General features: G+C 41.7%; 1 protein-coding gene across 1 annotated transcript; it reads right to left on the bottom strand.

Annotated features, from left to right (window-relative positions):
• Window positions 1-2,873: 2,873 nt before the first annotated feature.
• LOC141109989 (chemerin-like receptor 1) lies at window positions 2,874-9,557 on the bottom strand. Its single transcript, XM_073601242.1, has 2 exons — window positions 9,400-9,557; window positions 2,874-4,809 (listed from the first exon to the last, which is right to left on the bottom strand). Exon 2 carries the CDS (start codon window positions 4,794-4,796, stop codon window positions 3,759-3,761), a length of 1,038 nt encoding a protein of 345 aa, XP_073457343.1. The 5' UTR covers window positions 4,797-4,809; window positions 9,400-9,557; the 3' UTR covers window positions 2,874-3,758.
• Between the last annotated feature and the right edge of the window lie 5,632 nt (window positions 9,558-15,189).

Genomic DNA, 15,189 nt, shown 5'->3' with positions numbered 1-15,189 from the left:
CAAACACCACGACAGACTTGTGAACCTCCACCATATAAAATGTGTGCTTACCAGAGAAGGAATTCCAGGAATTGTTGATTTATCAGCACACAATGGATTCTTGGTAAGTATTAGGCATATCACCCACAGATCCAAACCAGCGCGACTCGGTTATTCAGTGGTCATAAACATGAGCCAGGCAGGTACAGCCAAAAAAGAAAGAACTTTCCATAGTGTTAATCCTAACACACAGGTTTTATTAAAATTAAAGGTTGCACTTACATGGAAAACGTTAAAAAGTTGCATCGATAGTAAAAAAGCTGACCGGCTAGTGAACACCCGTCCTCTCGGGATCACAATGCGATGACGTCAGCACGCCACGCCTCCCGGCATGCGTTTCGTCATAAAATGACGTTGTCCTGGGGCACATAAGATATTAATGCAACCAAAGAAGAACGTAGACAGAGATCAGTGATACCTATGATGTCCAAGAGGTGGGATTTTGGTATTTTTTCTTTTTCTATCCTGCCTCTCAGCATTTGACCATCCAGGGTGAGACAGAAATAAATTATGAGCCAGTCTTTAAGAAAAGTAGAATACAAGTGTTCTACCTCCAGCAGGATATTTATTAAAGGAGAAGCAGTTTAATTTGCACTCCTGCCCGTTTTCAGCAGACAGCGGGCTGAAGCCCGCTGTCGGCTGACATCACAGAGCTAGTTTAGGCTCGTGCAAGAGCACAATGAAGTCAAATCCACCCATATGCCTGGACTGGCACTCAGCTTAGCCTCTCAGCGATCTGCTGAGAGGCTCAGCTGGCCTCTCTCGCCCCCTCAACAGAACAGTGCTCCAGAGGGGACAGAGTAGAAAGCGGTGACTGACAGACACCAGCTCTCTGATCAGGGAGCCTTGAGAACTGAGCAGTTCCACAGAACAAATACATGTGTCCATATACTCATACACTATATTCCCAAAAGTATTGGGACACCTGCCTTTACACGCACATGAACTTTAATGGCATCCCAGTCTTAGTCCGTAGGGTTCAATATTGAGTTGGCCCACCCTTTGCAGCTATAACAGCTTCAACTCTTCTGGGAAGGCCATCCACAAGGTTTAGGAGTGTGTCTATGGGAATGTTTGATACCGTATATCTCGAGTATAAGCCGAGTTTTTCAGCACATTTTTTTGTGCTGAAAATGCCCCCCTCGACTTATACTCGAGTCAAGCACTTTTTTGCAGTAGAGAATGACATTTTCTGAACCGGCTTTGGGGCCCCGTATGTCGGGGCCACTTGGTGCTAGGAACCCCAAATTCGATTCGGAAAATGTCATTCTCTGCTGCAGAAAAGTGCTTGACATTTTCCGAACTGACTTTGGGGACCCGTATCTTGGGGTCACTTGGTGCTAGGAACCCCAGCTTTGGATATGTTGTAGTGCTAGTTCCACTGGGTTTGCATACTAAATTTGGGGATCCTAGCACTAGGTGGCCCCGAGACACGGGGCCCCAAATTCGATCAACTGTGTCCATCTGCAGCAATGACATTTCGGGACCCTTTGGGTCCAAAGACCCCGAATTTTGGCTGCAGATAGGGGGCATCTAGGAACCCTTAACTACCGAGTTTGAAGTTTGGGAGACCTATGGCTGCAAATGGGCACAGTGGGGCTGCACAGTAGCTGCACATTTCTCACCCTAGGCTTATACTCGAGTCAATAATAATATTTTTCCAGTTTTTTGTGGTAAAATTAGGTGCCTCGGCTTATATTTGGGTCGGCTTATAATTGAGTATATATGGTAATTTTTCCAGAATCGCGTTTGTGAAGTCAGGCACTGATGTGGACAAGAAGGCCTGGCTCACAGTCTCCGCTAGACAAGAAGGTCTGGCTCTCAGTCTCCACTTTAACTCATCCCAAAGGTGTTCTATCGGGTTGAGGTTAGGACTCTGTGCAGGCCAGTCAAGTTCCTCCACCCAAAACTCTCTCATTCATGTCTTTATGAACCTTGCTTTGTGCACTGGTCTAAATAATTTGGTGGAGGGGGGGATCATGGTGTGGGGTTGTTTTTCGGTGGTTGGGTTTGGCCCCTTAGCTCCAGTGAAGGGAACTCGTAAGGCGGCAGCATACCAAGACATTTTGGACAATTTCATGCTACCATCTTTGTGGGAACAGTTTGGGGATGGCCCCTTCCTGTTCCAACATGACCGCGCACCAGTGCACAAAGCAAGGTCCATAAAGACATGGATGAGCGATGGAGTCGGGAGGGTGAGGAGGGGGTGACACCATTTTTTACCGCACCAGGTGACACTAACCCTAGTGATGCCCCTGCATTTAATGATTGGTAATGTGTAATAAATTACAGTTTTGGTTTTGGGTTTATTACCGCTCTAAAGTGGTTGTAAACCTAGTACCTACTTGTATCTACAGGTAAGCCTATAATAAGGCTTACCTGTAGGTATTGAAAATGTCTCCTAAACCTGTACGGTTTAGGAGATATTTACCATATACGCTTATGCCGAAGTCATGCACACGGCTAGCTCATGCCGTTTCTTCGCCAGCTGTGCTGTGACTGGCGGCTCTCGTGCTTGTGCGCAGAAGTGACGTCATTGCGGCTCCGGCCGATTACAGTGCCAGAGCCGGCGAAACCCGTAAAAAACTCCAGGAAACATGTTGCCAGTCACAGCGGTGTACAGGGACCGCTGCAACAGCGTCAATCTAAGGTAAGTGTTTCATAATGAGCTAGTATGCGATGCATACAAGCTCATTATGGCTTTATCTTACAGGGTTTTTTTTTTGTTAGGGTTTACAACCACTTCAAAGATGCTCCAGAGTTTTACATGTACTCTGCTGCCATCTTGTGTTCTAATAGAAAACTGCAGTTGGAGTATTTCTAATTGTTGCAGCATGATTAGCACAAATTAGTGTTTCCTAAAGAGTCCTAAAGAATACTTTAGTGGGACATGTTGTCCAGTTTTCCTAACAGAATTATAATTAATTCAAGTTATTACAGAAGTCTGGTAACACATGTTTATTGACATTGTATATATGTATAAATTCAAGTGCAGTGCTGTAAAAATACAAAAACAATAAAAAAAAAAAAAAAAACTTCTTGCCTTATATCAAAATAGTCCAACATAATTGTGTTATAACAAGAAAGAAAGAAAGAAAGAAAGAAAGAAAGAAAGAAAGAAAGAAAGAAAGAAAGAAAGAAAGAAAGAAAGAAAGAAAGAAAGAAAGAAAAATACATTTTCCTTTTTACTCCCAGCCACTGGACAGTGAAGGAACACCATCACAGGCTGAGCAGGCTGGTGACACAGGAAGCTGTCCAGACTGCAACTGGAAATGGTGTCACCTTCCTGGGCATACAGCATGGCAGGTCTCTGTGACTGGCTCATTGCTAAATTACTTAATTTGTACAACTTTTTTTAAGTTACAAGCAATACAACCTTTTAACAGTAAACTGATACAGCTTTCAGATTTGTATTGAAACTTGAATAGACGTTTAAGGAAACTGAAGATAGATAGATAGATAGATAGATAGATAGATAGATAGATAGATAGATAGATAGATAGATAGACAGTAGATAGACTGAGTAATAGTTATTATGTTTTCTGGAACCACCAAAAGCTGTTGAGGCAGAAATGACCGGCCAGTTTTCTTACACCATCCTCAAAAATGACAATCCATTATGTTTCATCCAAAGAGTTCACCCAGAGACAGACATGGGGAATAAACGTTTCACTTTAGAGATTGATGGCTGAATTTCGTATTTTGGCTGGAGTTTCTCCTCAGTTATAAGTCTCCATCTCGGTTTCCACCATGGATCTACTGCAGGGATCCTCCATATCGAACTTCTCCTTGAATGTGCTCTCCAGGAGGAATGGGACAGACTTCTGTAAACTCTTCTTAAAATCCCTCCCAATGAAGGCATAGACCATGGGGTTGACACAACTGTTAAAGAAACCGATGGCGTAGACAAGGTTGGACATAGCAAAATCCATGGTGTCACTAAATTCCACATTCATATATTCTAGGAACGGCCATAGGTGGAAGGGGAACCAAAAACAGAAGAAAGTGGCAACAATGGTAACAATAACTTTAAAGGGTCGACCAGATATGGAAATACTTCTTCTTCTTCTCAGCCGAACTACAATGAGACTGTAGCATATCAATGTAATAGAAAAGGGGATGAGGAACATGACAACAAATCTGGTAATGAGCATGGCTTTGTACCGTACTTGGTCCACATGGTCATCCTCTGAATATATGGGAAAGCAGTATGAACTATTACTATCAGAGTCATGAAGAATGTCAAAAAAAGCGAGGTAAGGAGTGCTGAGTATAAAACAGGCTGTCCAGATAAGCACGGAGATTGAAGAAGCCATCTTTAGAGTTTTGTTGTTTTTTGACCACACCGGGCACATAACAGACGTACAGCGATCAATGCTGATGACCATTAAGAAGGTGGTGCTCACAGACATGTTGAGGAAGAGAGCTGTAAAAATCCCCTTGCACATAACCTGACCGAAAGGCCAATGACCATCCATGACCCATTCGGTGATCTGAAGCGGGAAAAATAAGTCAAAAACAAAGTCGGCAATGGCCAAGTTGAGGAACCAGATGATGCTGACCGATTTGCGCATTTTGAATCCTGCAATCCAGATAACCAAGCCATTTCCAATCACCCCTAGGAGAAAGGTCACGCTGTAAAAAAAGATATTCAAAATTTTTACTGCCTGGTAAATGATTGGGTCTATACCCTCATTTTCATCAGGAGCGTAAAACGTTATATAGTCCTGTGTATGTTGAATGGTGGTTTCTTCCATTTTATTTGAAGTTCTGTAGTAAAGAAAAAAATATAAAAAAGTGAGGTTACAATAGTGATTTATTTGGCTTGAATAATAATAATAATAATAATAAAATTATTATTAATGTTAATAATAATAATATACTACCGCTAATAAAAATAGTAATAAATTAAAATAAATAATAATAATAATTATAATAATAATACAAAAATAGTAATGCTACTACTACTAATACTAATATAATAAAAAATGAAAATAATAATTATAATAATAATGCAAATGATAATAATAACAATAAAATACTATTGCTACTACTACTACTAGTACAAATAATAATAATAATAATATGAGTCTCAGGCCTTGTTTCTGTGTGCTATGTAGAGACATTGCCTATTCAGCCCCTTCCACGATTTAGCCGGCTCATGTCTCTACCTTTTCATCCAGCACTGTTAAATGAATTAACGTCTTGAATCTGTGTTTAATCCCCAACTTTAGAGACTCAACTTTATACTCTCCTCATAAATAGCTCATAGAACTGACAATTACCTTCAAAACAGCATGTCATTGGGAATTTAATTGGCTCCTGTCTAAATTAGCCCTAGTATGTGGATGCAGGCAAGTGAGATAGGGACCTTAGCCGGTAAGCTTCTTTAGCGCAGGGACTGAGAGAACTTTATTGTATGTTAATATTATTTATTAATTTATGAATATATACCGTATTTTTCGCTCCATAAGACGCACCTGACCTAAAGGCGCACCTAGGTTTTAGAGGAGGAAAACAAGAAAAAAAACATTCTGAACTAAATGGTGTACTAAAATATTTACCAGTGCCCATGAAATGCAGCCTGACCAGTCCCATTAAATGCATCCTTACCAGTCCCATTAAATGCATCCTGACCTGTGCCCATTAATTGCAGCCTGACCTGTACGTGTCGACTGGCGAGGACGTCATCACATCCGCCTGTCCGCCTGTCACTCAGAAGACAGAGCAGCCCGTGCGGCAGTACTCCATTTGGCCACTGGAGCTGCTCTGTCTTCTGTGACAGGAGATTGCCTGGCGGTCGCGGGAAATGGCCTCACTGTATTGTGACATGGCAGCGGCCGCGCCGGGTGGCCTGGTCAGTACTCACTCCATAAGACGCACGTTTCTCCCCATTTTCCATTTTTTGGGGGGGAGTGCGTCTTATGGAGCGAAAAATACTATATATATATATATATATATATATATATATATATATATATAGTATCTCACAAAAGTGAGTACACCCCTCACATTTTTGTAAATATTTTATGATATGTTTTCATGTGACAACACTGAAGAAATGACACTTTGCTACAATGTAAAGTAGTGAGTGTACAGCTTGTATAACACACAGGCATTAATGTCTAAACCGCTGGCAACAAAAGTGAGTACACCCCTAAGTGAAAATGTCCAAATTGGGCCCAAAGTGTTAATATTTTGTGTGGCCACCATTATTTTCCAGGACTGCCTTAACCCTCTTGGGCATGGAGTTCACCAGAGCTTCACAGGTTGCCACTGGGGTCCTCCTCCGACATCACAGAGCTGGTGGATGATAGAGACCTTGCACTCCTCCACCTTCCTTTTGAGGATGTCCCACAGACAGTGGTGGCTGGTGCTCAAAATTTCTGGGGGGCGTAAAATTCTGAAAAATACTGAAAAAAAAATCAAATGCCGCCACTGTGCCCCGTCAAATAAAGCAGCCGTGCCCGTTAAATGCAGCCACTGTGCCATCAAATGCAGCCACTGTGCCTATCAAATGCAGCCACTGTGCCATCAAATGCAGCCACTGTGCCCCATCAAATGCAGCCACCGTGCCCTGTCAAATGTAGCCACTGTGCTCGTCAAATGCAGCCACTGTGCCCATCAAATGCCACCACTGTGCCATCAAATCCCACCACTGTGCCCGTCAAATACCTCCACTGTGCCCGTCAGATACCGCCACTGTGCCCGTCAAATACAGCCACTGTGCCTGTCAAATACAGCCACTGTGCCCCCCCGCTGACTGCCCGGCACTTACCTCATCTTGGTGGGGGATCAGACAGCGGGTCAGGCAGCGAGCTGTGGGATGAGCAGCGGGTGACAGCTCCTGCATCCTCCATTTGTCTTGTCTTCTGCTAGGCGTCCAATCACAGCGCCTTCAGCCAATCAGGTGATGGGTATTAGACCCGTGCCTCCTGATTGGCTGAGAGGCAGTTCAGTGTTATAAAAGCAAATAATCATTCGCTTTTCTAACACACCTGGGTGGGCTTGTAGCAATGTTCGGCGCCACGAGTCCATCTTTTTTTAAGCCTATTAGAGCCTATGGCTCTAATCAGGTGCTTCAAAAAAACACCCCGCTGCTGGAATTACCCAGTTATTTGCCATGAGGTGCCATGTTGAACTTCCAGTGACCAGTATGAGAGAGTGAGAGCGATAACACCAAATTTAACACACCTGCTCCCCATTCACACCTGAGACCTTGTAACACTAACGAGTCACATGACACTGGGGAGGGAAAATGGCTAATTGGGCTCAATTTGGATATTTTCACTTAGGGGTGTACTCACTTTTGTTGCCAGCGGTTTAGACATTAATGGCTGTGTGTTGAGTTATTTTGAGGGGACAGCAAATTTACACTGTTATACAAGCTGTACACTCACTACTTTACATTGTAGCAAAGTGTCATTTCTTCAGTGTTGTCACATGAAAAGATAGAATAAAATATTTACATAAATGTGAGGGTTGTACTCACTTTTGTGAGATACTGTATATATATATATATATATATATATATATATATATATATATATATATATATTTTTTTTTTTTTTTCAATACATAAATTAAAATGAAATAAATAAAATATAATTGAATAAATAAATCAGAGGCAATACATTTTTTAAAGAGAGAAAATGCATCGATTTTTGCAAATAGGCTTTCATTTGCATTTACAGCAAACTCAGCATCATTGTAATCAATAACTAAACCTAACCAAGCTATAAAGCCTATTGTAAACTAAAAATATTATTTCTGATTTAAATAGTTTTTTTTTTTTTTTTTTTTTTTTACAAAACTACGTAACTACTACATATGTTCTAGTTTAGTAAATAGACCACAATTACAGTAAGCTCACATAAATAGCTTTCATAGGTCAATGACTTGCATACAAAGTCTTCCTTTCTTCCATACATAGTTCTTGCATGTTTCTGAGGTGGGCCATTGTACCAACGTCTATGTGAGTCTCACTTTCCACAAAGGCTGACCCAACTGGGCCCCAAAAACTCATAGATTGCACAGTTTTTTTTAAATCATCATAACCTCCACCTAACATTGATCTGTCAACATAACACAACAGAAAAGCAGATTAATCTGATATTGTTTTTTTCTTCCAATGGCATTTTATTTGTAATAGTTTATCGATGATACTATGACATTAAATTGTACATACCATACACTACAAATACAATAGATTGCTCCCAAGGAGTTTTGTGCAGCAAAGGGTCACACTGATACACAAAGGTCAATTTACATTTTATTGTTACAAAACGTTAAAATTCAACACAAATATTGTTTAAAATATGAGCTCTGGTATATATAACCCGCAAACCCAAAGGAATATTAAGTTGGAGGTTCCTTTATAAAATTTGTTACCTGCCATTGTTCAAGGACATCATTTGTAGTAGTTGGGGTTATATATACCAGACCTCATATTTTGTGCTGAATTTGAAAATTTTGTAAAAATAAAAAGTTGTATATTTACCTTGGTGTATAAGTTGCTTGCTGCACAAATGCCCTTGGGAGTAATCTGTTGTATTTGTAGTATATGTAATAAGGGCGAGCGGCATTCCCTTTACCCAGGCGTCTGGGCATTTTTGCTATAATATGTGCATAGAGTTGTGTGACCAGCCCACTATTGGGCAAGCTAAAAACAAATATATTTTTGCTTCAAGTTCAATTCAATAATTTTGTTGCAACTGGCTGACGCTCAAAATACAAGAGGAGGCCAATAAGTTCTTACCCTCACCATGAAATTTTGCAGGTTTATAGGTGGATATCTTAGTAATATGCATGCCAATTTTTCCAAAAACAGCAATGAGTGAAATATACAGTATTTTAGACCTGTACCACAAAGATGAGGAGGACTTTTGAAACAGATTAGTGACCATGGATGAAAGCTGGATATATCTATATGATCCTGAGACTAAAGACACTGTAGAAACATGCTTCATCACCCACCCCCAAGAAGGCTAGGGTGCAACATTCATCCATTAATCACGGCTCGGTATTCAACTTTGTCTGGCATGACACTTACTCCATTTCTCTTGGCTTTAACTATAATCCACCATGACCTACAAGGCATGCATATTACTAAGATACCCACATATAAACCTGCAACATTTCAGATCCCTAGTACATCTAGATCATGGTGAGAGTAAGAACTTATCGGCCACCCCTCGTATTTACATATAAAAAAATGTTCTGCATTTTTGATAGACTGTCCATATGTGTTTGGCCAACTAGCGCTACCAGACATTAGGATATTATTAAAGTTATATTTCGTATTCCTAGACACTGATTATCTGTAATCTCCATAGGCAAACCTATATCAGCAACTCTTACCTGTCTTTTTCCCCTCCAAGACCTTCTCGACCCTCCTCGCACTTGTTTCAGAGTTCAATAAAATCATGTTTAGGACAAGTGTCTGTCTCTTTTTTTTCCATTTCTTATGCCTGTTTATGATTGGACAGAATAGAGATTTTGTACTTGATTTTAATAACTGCTTCAAATACAGTAAAGATAATCTGTCAGACAGTTTCTGTTGTTCTTGAAAACTTGCTGTAGATTTCTATCTGGCCAAAGACATGAGAAAAGGAAATGGACCGTTAAAGATTTAAAGGCAACTATCTTGTTTATTCAGCATGTAAATAGGACAAAATATTATTATGAATTGTAATAAATTAATTGAGTTATCTAATGAAAATCAGATATTTTTTGCAGATACAGATTATTTCTTCCCAACAATACAACCTGCTTAGCAATCCTTTGGGTTGTCTACTAGTCCACTTCCATATCTCCATTCCTTATTCTTCCTTTTACTTTCCCTGCAGCATAAGGATATCCATGTATGGTGGGACTTAGTAAAATCCATACAAGGGCATCTATATAATTGTAGCGCCCTCTTGTGTACATCGTTTTGTAGTGTAGATAGAGGCTTGTTAAAAGTCTGGTTGTGAGTCAGAGGGTTTACTTTAGGATAGGCTAGAGGGCTCTGGTACCTTCCCCTGGATCTAGAAACTTTGAGAAGTTTCTAGAAGCTAGTGGGTGGAGGCCAGGAGGTGCTGATCTGAATAGTTATGGGAATCTGGCCAATCCCCAGGCAGGAGACCTGGCAGGATGGCTAAACCAACCCATAAATATGAAGAAGCCTTGCCAGCAGGGGAGTCGGGTGGAAGATGGAAGGTTAAGGTGCTGCTGTGTAGCCTGGGAGAAGGCTCCAGAGAAGGGGGTTCGGCCTCCAGGTTGGAGGTTGTATGAAGGAGGAAAGTTTACAAAGGGAGCTCCATTGCCTGCAGTCCCCTGGGATAAAGGACATCTTCATAGTTGGGAAAGGAACCAGACCTGTAGAATGCCTGGATACAGTTCTATACACACCTACAGGACAAGGACAGTGTGACTAACTTTACACCCCCAGGGCCTATAATGGAGAAGTTTGCTAGATGCAAATTATTGGCAAGTCCTCAGGGGATAGTTTTATTGCTTACCCAATCCCTTTTCCTGGGATCAGATACCATAGCCAGGTGGGCTGTTTTTTTCACAAAGGGGACCAAGAGCTCCCACAAGTTGAGACTTTGCTGAAAATCCACTCAGGTGAACACAAAACTCCTAGAGAGGGATTATTGTGCTAGAGACTGTTGCTGTTCTGGCAGAAACACAGTCAAGTATCTGCTGTTGCAGTGTGCCGGAGAAGGAAATTGTCCTTGTTTCGTTGTTCTTTGAGTCAAGTAGAGCATCCCATGACCCCTTAACCTTATCCAGGTTAAAATCCCTATTAAATACAAAAAAAACCCCAAGCCCTTTGACTGTTTCTTGTGTTTGGATGCAAGTTGGAATGCATGTTGCCTGGCTGTGAAGACTGTAGGGGGACCCAAAACTCAGCAGCTCCTTAGGGGGTAGCGCTACTTAATGATGATGCAGAGTGCTCAAAGGGCCAGATGCTTTTTGCTATTCCATGCTGAACAATCAATAGAGGACATACTCAACTATTGGCCCAATTAAGACATTACCAAGGATCAATGAGAATGACCAGGGGACCCCTGTGTTGAAGAGGGGAGGATACTGAATGCAGTGGGGAGGTGGAGTAGTAAGGGTTCCTTAAAGTGTACAACATAAAGCCAACACGTTTTATTTTACTGTTGGACAGAATGTGAAAGGGTCAGAACTTCACAAATGCTTTTGTTTTTGTCAGTGTTTGCATAAGGAATTTTTACCTCACCATTGGTTCTGTTGAATATACAGTATCTTTGACCCCAGATAGTAGTGGTTCCAGGGATGGAGTAGTTTAGGTGTGTTATAGCACCCTCAAAATGTAATCAACTGCCACCAGAAACATCCCAGGAATGCTATGCATTTCCACACACTGCTGGCTGCAGTTGTGGATTGCTCTGTAGGGCACAGTGATTTCCTGAGTGACAGATAAATTATAGTTCTGGCAGCAGCACGGGAGAGAGGCCCTGACACCTGTTGGGGGGTAAATGCTGTTTTTTTTGCTGGCCCTGACACTTGTCTGGGTTATTGCTGGCCCCGGTACTTACTGAGGGTTATTGCTTGTCCTGATACTTACTGGGGGTTCTTGCTGGCCCTGCTACTTGCTGAGGGTTATTACTGGTCCTGATACCTGCTTGGGGCTATTTCTGGGCGTGATACATGCTGGAGGTTATCTTTGCTAGCTCTGATACTTTTTGGGAGTTATTGCTGAATTTGACACTTACTTTGGTTGCTTTTTGCTAGGGAATAGTGCTTGCCCTGACACATGATGGGGATTATTGTTGGGGTACATTGTTGGCCCTGGACCTTCTTGGAAGAAGAGGTCCCAGATGAGGTTTCTTGCACCTGTCCTGGAATAAAAATGTTTTGGAAGCATTTGGCTTTCTGGTGTGCTGAAGGCTGTTTTTCTCTTAATGGACCAACATAACAGTGTTTGGTACTGACTCTGGCACATGGGGAGGAAACAGTGAAAATCAACAACCGATGAAGGCTGTCAAGTGAACTGGTTACTTTGCCCCCCCCCCAGACCATACCAGACCCTTAGGTCTGGTATAGATTTTGAGAGGAACCCCATGCGAAAAAAAAAAAATCCATACCAGACCCTTATCCGAGCATGCAGACCGGAAGAGAGGCCTCCCCCTCCTGAACCATACCAGGCCACATGTCCTCAACATGGGGGAGGGGGATGGGTGCTTTGTTGATAGGGACAAGGGCCTCTTCCCCACAACCCTGGCCAGTGGTTGTAGGGGTCTGCAGACAGGGGGCTTATTGGAATCCGGAAGCCCCCTTTAAGAAAGGGGTCCCCTGAATACCACCCCCCTATGTGAATGAGTATGGGGTACATTGCACCTCTACCCATTCACCCCAAAAAATCAGTGTAGTGTTACAAAAAACAAGAGACGGTTTTTAACAAGTCCTTTATTATATGAGGAATGTCCCCCCATCGTAGTTACAACCTCAATCACAATCTTCTTTCTCCGGTTCTTCCACCGATGTCTTTTTTCTCCGGTTCCTCCACTTATGTCTTCTTTCTTCAGTTCCTCCACTGATGTCTTCGTTCTCTGGTTCCTCCACTGATGTCTTCCTTCTCTGATTCCTCCACGAAGCCTTCTTTCTCCGGTTCCTCCACTGATGTCTTCTTCCTCCGCCACCACCGACCCGCTGAAAATTAAAAACTGCTCCTCTTCCGACGCTGGCTCCCGCCGTTGTGACAGCTCCAAAGTCTGTCAGTTCTTATATAGCTATGGGGCATGGCCATCAGGTGATGTCACCTTGAGACATTGTCCCCTTGTGACGTCACGAACCTGGTCACGGACTTCCATTCAAATCAATGGGCTGAAATTGAATCCAAGTCAGACCAAAGTAGTGCAGGAACCTTTCTCAAAGTCAGACCGACACAAGTCGGACCAGTTAAGATGGCTCTCATAGAGAACCATTTATTTTGACATGTCATGCAACTTGTGCTCTCGAAGTTGCAGCGCTTGTCGGACCAGTGTGAACTGGCCCTTATAGTTTCTAATATTGGATAATGGGATGGCGGGTTGGTGGAGGTTAATTCCAGAGTCAAATGAGTGCACCCGGGACTCATGGATCACATGGAAGAGTGTAGAAGTAGTCAGTAGGTGGGAACACACTAAGGTTAGTAGGGAACAGGGACAAGGCATTTTGTTGGGGATCCCTTTGCTGGGGTCTCCAAGAAATATACTGTATAAGAAGCCAGCTGGTCACTCAGTGTGCCAGATTATACTTGTGAATATGTATATCGTGTAGTGAATCAATCCTAGTGGGGGAGGATTGCAGAAAGATATGTTTACCATCTTACATCTTTAATTTGGACTCTTTCACCTGTTATTATCCCCCTTATCTACTTTGAATTATATTTTTCACTTTGGAACTGATCATCTCTCTGAGTCACCTGATTTTTTTTTGGATGCTGATTACTCCTGGGAAACAATTTACTTTTAGTTTAGTTTTATGTTATACACTTTACTGGATTTCATTGCATTATTGCTCAGATATATATTATAGGATGCACCTTTTAGGACTTTGAACACTTTTATATGAGTTTATATTTGCCATGAGCATCTGAGAAATTCTTTTTTTTGTTTTTTTTTTGTTGATGTGCTATATTAGCGCTACTTCATTACACGATATACATTTTTAGAGGTGTTGGTTACACTATAGAAGTTTAGCTGTTTTTTTTGTTTAGCACTTTATATGTATGCACTTTATTAATTAGCACTTTATTTGTATTGATACACTGTTGGTAGCGCATTAGTACTTTGCCATATCAGGTTATACTTGTGAATACAATTTCCTTTTTGGTTTGGCTAATAATTTGACTTTGTTTTTCTGTAAATCTGTTAGGAAAGGATAACAAAATGTATGTTTTAATGTTGATTGTGATTTTGTTGTTTATAAAATATCATAATTTTTATACCTATACTTTGCAACAAGAAAATATAACACAAAAATGTATACAATAATAATAAAATAGTAATGATTAAAAAGTGACTTGATTTGCCAAAACAAAAATGTTGAAGTGTTTATTATACCATCTGTATTAATTGGCACAATTATAGTAGTATATAATCTATAGCATAATGACTATAATAAGAAAAACAATTCACCAGCAATATTAATTTTTTCCAACTGTTGCTGTTTTTGTTGTTTCTGTTCGTTGCTGCAGATGGGGCTGCTATTAGATGAAACTATATTGTGTGCAATGGCTAGCTTGTTGCCTGAAACCTACAGAAGAAGGATATGAAATTAGCTTAATTTGCTCTGTCCATTGACACCTTTGAAGGAACCAGCTGTTTTAAAGTATTACATTTTAACTAAACCCTCCACAGAATATGTCTCCAGTTAATACTTTTTTGCTATACATGCACATGTTTTATGTAGCACTACCCTGGTAAGGGCTGCTGGCATCTGGACACAAAAAATCAGTCTCTGGGCTTGTTTTTGTTGTTTTTATTAGTGATAGTAACTTGGATGGGGTGAAGGGGTTACGGGTTGCCCAACTTGACAAAAAACAATGAATGGGGGCAACTTCCTTCCTCTGTACAAAGTCAGGATCTTAGACTGTTCTCCTTCCTAGACACCCTCAGTCCTTAAAGTGATTGTGTTCTGGGTTTAAAAAAACAAACAAACATGTTACACTTACCTCCTCTGTGCAAGGGTTTTGCCAGAGTGGCCCCGATCCTCCTCTTTTGGGGTCCCTCAGCGGCGCTTCTGGCTTCTCCTCTTCTCGAGTGCCCCCTTGGAGAAGAACTCTCCCTGGGGGCACTCGTTCGGGCGTGCTCCCGAGTCCTGCTGCTGTGTCCATTGACACAGACAGCAGGGCTCGGCCCTGCCCCCGGCTCCCGCATCACTGGATTTGATTGACAGCAGCTGGAGCCAATGGCTACTGCTGCTATCAATCTATTCAATGAGGACCCGAGACAGTGGCTGGCGCTGCTGGGCGCGTCCCCGTCGCTGGAACGATCGGGTTCAGGTAAGTAAAAGGGGGGCTCTGGGGGGCTGCTGCACTAGAGAAGGTTTTTTAACCTTTATGCATAGAATCATTAAGGTGAAAAACCTTGAGGGTTTACAACCCCTTTAAGGATCAGTGGCAAAAGTCCCTTGAGGATCAGGAGCTCTTAG

This window comes from Aquarana catesbeiana, linkage group LG10 (assembly GCF_042186555.1).
Source record: "Aquarana catesbeiana isolate 2022-GZ linkage group LG10, ASM4218655v1, whole genome shotgun sequence".
In the NCBI taxonomy this organism is placed as follows: domain Eukaryota; kingdom Metazoa; phylum Chordata; class Amphibia; order Anura; family Ranidae; genus Aquarana; species Aquarana catesbeiana.
The sequence above is the reverse complement of the archived record's forward strand: the minus strand, read 5'-3'. Positions and strand labels throughout refer to the sequence as shown.

Bases quoted from the DNA above. Each gene is read 5' to 3' on its own strand.
- LOC141109989 (XM_073601242.1), bottom strand. From the start codon at position 4,796: ATGGAAGAAACCACCATTCAACATACACAGGACTATATAACGTTTTAC.